General features: G+C 50.1%; 1 protein-coding gene across 1 annotated transcript in view; it reads left to right on the top strand.

Moving 5' to 3' along the window:
- The first annotated feature begins 140 nt into the window (after positions 1-140).
- The window catches only part of LOC108802451 (zinc finger protein 629-like), a 39,974-nt gene continuing 36,337 nt past the window's right edge, over positions 141-3,777 (top strand). The window contains exons 1-3 of the mRNA XM_018574306.1: positions 141-350; positions 910-1,330; positions 1,433-1,798. Of these exons, the coding sequence (XP_018429808.1) occupies positions 141-350; positions 910-1,330; positions 1,433-1,798 (997 nt within the window). The remainder of the gene's footprint in view (positions 351-909; positions 1,331-1,432; positions 1,799-3,777) is intronic.

The raw sequence follows: 3,777 nt of genomic DNA, 5'->3' as shown, positions 1-3,777 counted from the left end.
GAGGAAATGGTAAGGGAGAAGGTGGAAGAGGAAATGGTAGAGGAGGAGGTGGAAGAGAAATGGTAAGGGAGAAGGTGGAAGAGGAAATGGTAGAGGAGGAGGTGGAAGAGGAAATGGTAAGGGAGAAGGTGGAAGAGGAAATGGTAGAGGAGAAGGTGGAGGAGGAAATGGTAAGGGAGAAGGTCGAAGAGGTAATGGTAGAGGAGAAGGTGGAAGAGGTAGAAGTGGAAGAGAAGAACGTGGAAGAGGAAGTGGTAGAGGAGGAAATGGTAAGGGAGAAGGTGGAAGAGGAAATGGTAAGGGAGAAGGTGGAAGAGGAAATGGTAGAGGAGAAGGTGGATGTGGAAATGGTAGAGGAGAAGGAGGAAGGGGAGAAGTGGAAGAGGAAATGGTAAGGGAGAAGGTGGAGGAGGAAATGGTAGAGGAGAAGGTGGAAGAGAAGAACGTGGAAGAGGAAGTGGTAGAGGAGGATTCTGGGAGGTCACATGACATCACTCTGATCTCTATTCATAACACACAGACCTGACCGGAGGGGTGAGGAGGATTCTGGGAGGTCACATGACATCACTCTGATCTCTATTCACAAAACACAGACCTGACCGGAGGGGTGAGGAGGATTCTGGGAGGTCACATGACGCCACTCTGATCTCTATTCATAACACACAGACCTGACCGGAGAGGTGAGGGGGATTCTGGGAGGTCACATGACTATTTCTATTTTGATAGATTGAGGAGTGGGAGTATCTAGAAGGACACCGGGATCTCTACAAGGACGTGGTGATGGAGAATGCCCCGCCCCTCACATCACCGGGTAAGAGGAGAGCTTTGTGGTAATTGCCGGACCGGCATACTGACCGCAGGAAGTGGAAGCCGTATTATCTTCTCTTTTCCTCCCCAGGAGATGTTCAGAGCGCCTCGGAGATCGTTTTGTCTCCAGATAATAATGTCGGAGAAAAACGCACCTGGAATGGAAACAGACTTTGTAGACTAGGCCGTAGAGACAGACCAGTGGCCAAAAAAATCCATCCGAGACTCCACAGTACGGACGGATCCCGCAACCTCCCGAATCCCGAGAGATCTTCTGCCGGTTCTGATATCGGCGCACAGGAGGACAAGTCACTTGCCAACTCTGGGTTCAGTGAAACACCTAAGCCATCTATTAAGACAAATAGACTTGAGCCTCTGAATACGTGCTCAGAGTGCGGGAAAGGCTTCAGCCGAAAGAGAGACCTTATCGCACATCGGAGAAGTCACACGTGTTCAGAGTGCGGGAAAAGTTTTACTCAGAAGGCATACCTTCTAAAACACCAGCGATGTCATACGAGTGAACGTCCGTTTTCCTGTCCGGTGTGCAGGAAAAGTTTCACTCTGAAAAAGTATCTTATTGCGCACCAGAAAAATCACACAGGTGAACGTCCTTTTTCGTGTTTAGAGTGTGGGAAAAGTTTCACGCAGAAAAGGCCGCTTCTGATACACCAGAAAATTCACAAAGGCGAGCTTCCGTTTTTATGTTCAGAGTGCGGAAAGTGTTTCACCTCGAAAGGAAGCCTTCTGACACATCAGAGGTGTCACACAGGCGAGCGCCCTTTTTCATGTTCAGAGTGCGTGAAGAGTTTCATTCAGAAAGTAGACCTTATTGCACACCAGAGAAGTCACACAGGTGAGCGTCCTTTTGCCTGCGGAGAGTGCGGGAAAAGTTTAACTCAGAAAAGACTTCTTTTTATGCACCAGAGAAGTCACACGGGGGAGCGTCCTTTTTCATGTCCAGAGTGCGGGAAAAGTTTCTCTCAGAGGGGCGGTCAGGGATTGACACCCCCCTTATCCATTTAAAGGGACAGTGCCCATGCTCCCACAACTGCTGCAGACCGAACGGTTCATGCACTGGCTGCATTTCTCAACAACGGATGCCTACTCGGCCCACTAATCACACCACAGGGGGTTCTCTTCCTGGGCCATTCTTGCTGTAGATGGGGTAGGCAGACTTCAGTTCCGCTTCATTGAATTCTTCAACCAATCAGAACGTATTGATTCCTTCGGTGTTTTATGGTTTTTCGTTACATCACGTTCTTGACCTGTTTTTCCAAATGTTGTCTACGAAAGCCCCGTTTAGGTGAAACGCGTCAGCTGAGGAAGGGTGAGGTTGACCGTCCTTCTGTAATAAACAAACAATAAAGTTTTATCAAGGCGGTCTGTTCCGATGTTAATTATCCCCCCCCGATTGTCAATAGTCCGGGGGCACAGAAATATATATGTGAGTGGATCTGGGATTGAAATCACGAGGTTTATAGGCCCAGGTACAAATTTTAGGATTTTTTTTTTTTTTAAGCAATGAATGTATTAGATTTTGCCAATAGAACCAGAATAATAACAACATTACCCAACACAAATACAGACATAAAGAAAACAAAATCCTGCTATAGATACCCTGTTTCCCCGAAAATAAGACCTACCCCAAAATAACACCTACCCCGAAAATAAGACCTACCCCGAAAATAAGACCTACCCCAAAAATAAGACCTTCCCCAAAAATAAAACCTACCCCAAAAATAAGACCTACCCCGAAAATAAGACCTACCCCAAAAATAAGACCTACCCCAAAAATAACACCTACCCCAAAAATAACACCTACCCCGAAAATAAGACCTACCCCAAAAATAAGACCTAGTTGTGACCATTCCCGGGGCCGGTGGCGGCATAAGGGGGGAACCTGAAGAGCCGCGGGAGAGAACCAGCGGTGCCAACGAAGCCGGCGCTAGAGGAAGCGAGGCGGCAGCGGGGGGAGCAGAGCCGCATAAGCCGACGCCTCCTCTATAGCCCCGCCTCCTGTCACAGGCGGAGTGATACCAAATGCGCCCCGCCTGCGTGGAATCCATAGTGAAAGCGCGCTTCGCTCATCCTGGCCAGCGATTGGTCACCAAATTGCTCTCGGAAAGGTACGGCGCCCCCCTGATCGCCCTATTTTTGTACATTAAAAAGAAAAATAAGACCTGGCGTGTTTTTTTGAGGCCCAAAAAAAATATAAGACAGTGTCTTATTTTCGGGGGAAACGCGGTACATAAGTACTAGGCCAAGGTAACTTGGCCGTGTTTGTGGGAGGAGTTGCGGCGGCTCTCCTCCCCTTAAGAAGGGGGGACAGGGAGCTCCTAGAGACGTCACGGCGATGTCGCGCTTGACCCGCGCCCGCCCTTCCCCAGGTTCTATCATCTCACTAGAGCGCGCCCCCTTATTTGGCAACGCTGACCACAACATCATGGCGCACACCAGGTTGGGATCAGTAGGGGGTCATGAAGACTTCGGAAGCCTGAGTATTCCAAGTCCTTCACTGAACAGTTGTACGAAGAAAGTCAACACCAAGGCCCCATTCGCACCGAGCGACGTGAAAATCGCGCGACTTTGAGCGATATCGCGCGATATCCAGCGACGTGTCGCGCGACTTCTTCCTATCGGGCTGTATGCAATCGTGGAGCAACATCGCTCGAAAAAAGGGTCGTGTACCAGCGACGAGCTACCGGCCATATCGAGCAGACGAGATGTGAACAGCTCCATTTAAATGGATTGGAGAAGCTACGTAGAGCGATTTACCGCGCGGAAATATGAGCGACAACGCTGCAAAAATCGCGGGCGGGCGTGCCGGGCGGGAGGGACCGGCGGCTAGCGCTCTGATGCAGTCCAGGGAGCCGTTCTGGGTGCTCTGTCACTTCGTGGTCAGGATGATGAAGAGCCGCCCGGCTCAGTAATGATTTGGTGGGCGAGGGAGCAGGTGGGGGCGTGCGTGCG

This window comes from Nanorana parkeri, unplaced genomic scaffold, assembly GCF_000935625.1.
Source record: "Nanorana parkeri isolate BGI_ZX_2015 unplaced genomic scaffold, ASM93562v1 scaffold2869, whole genome shotgun sequence".
Lineage (NCBI taxonomy): Eukaryota > Metazoa > Chordata > Amphibia > Anura > Dicroglossidae > Nanorana > Nanorana parkeri.
The sequence above is the reverse complement of the archived record's forward strand: the minus strand, read 5'-3'. Positions and strand labels throughout refer to the sequence as shown.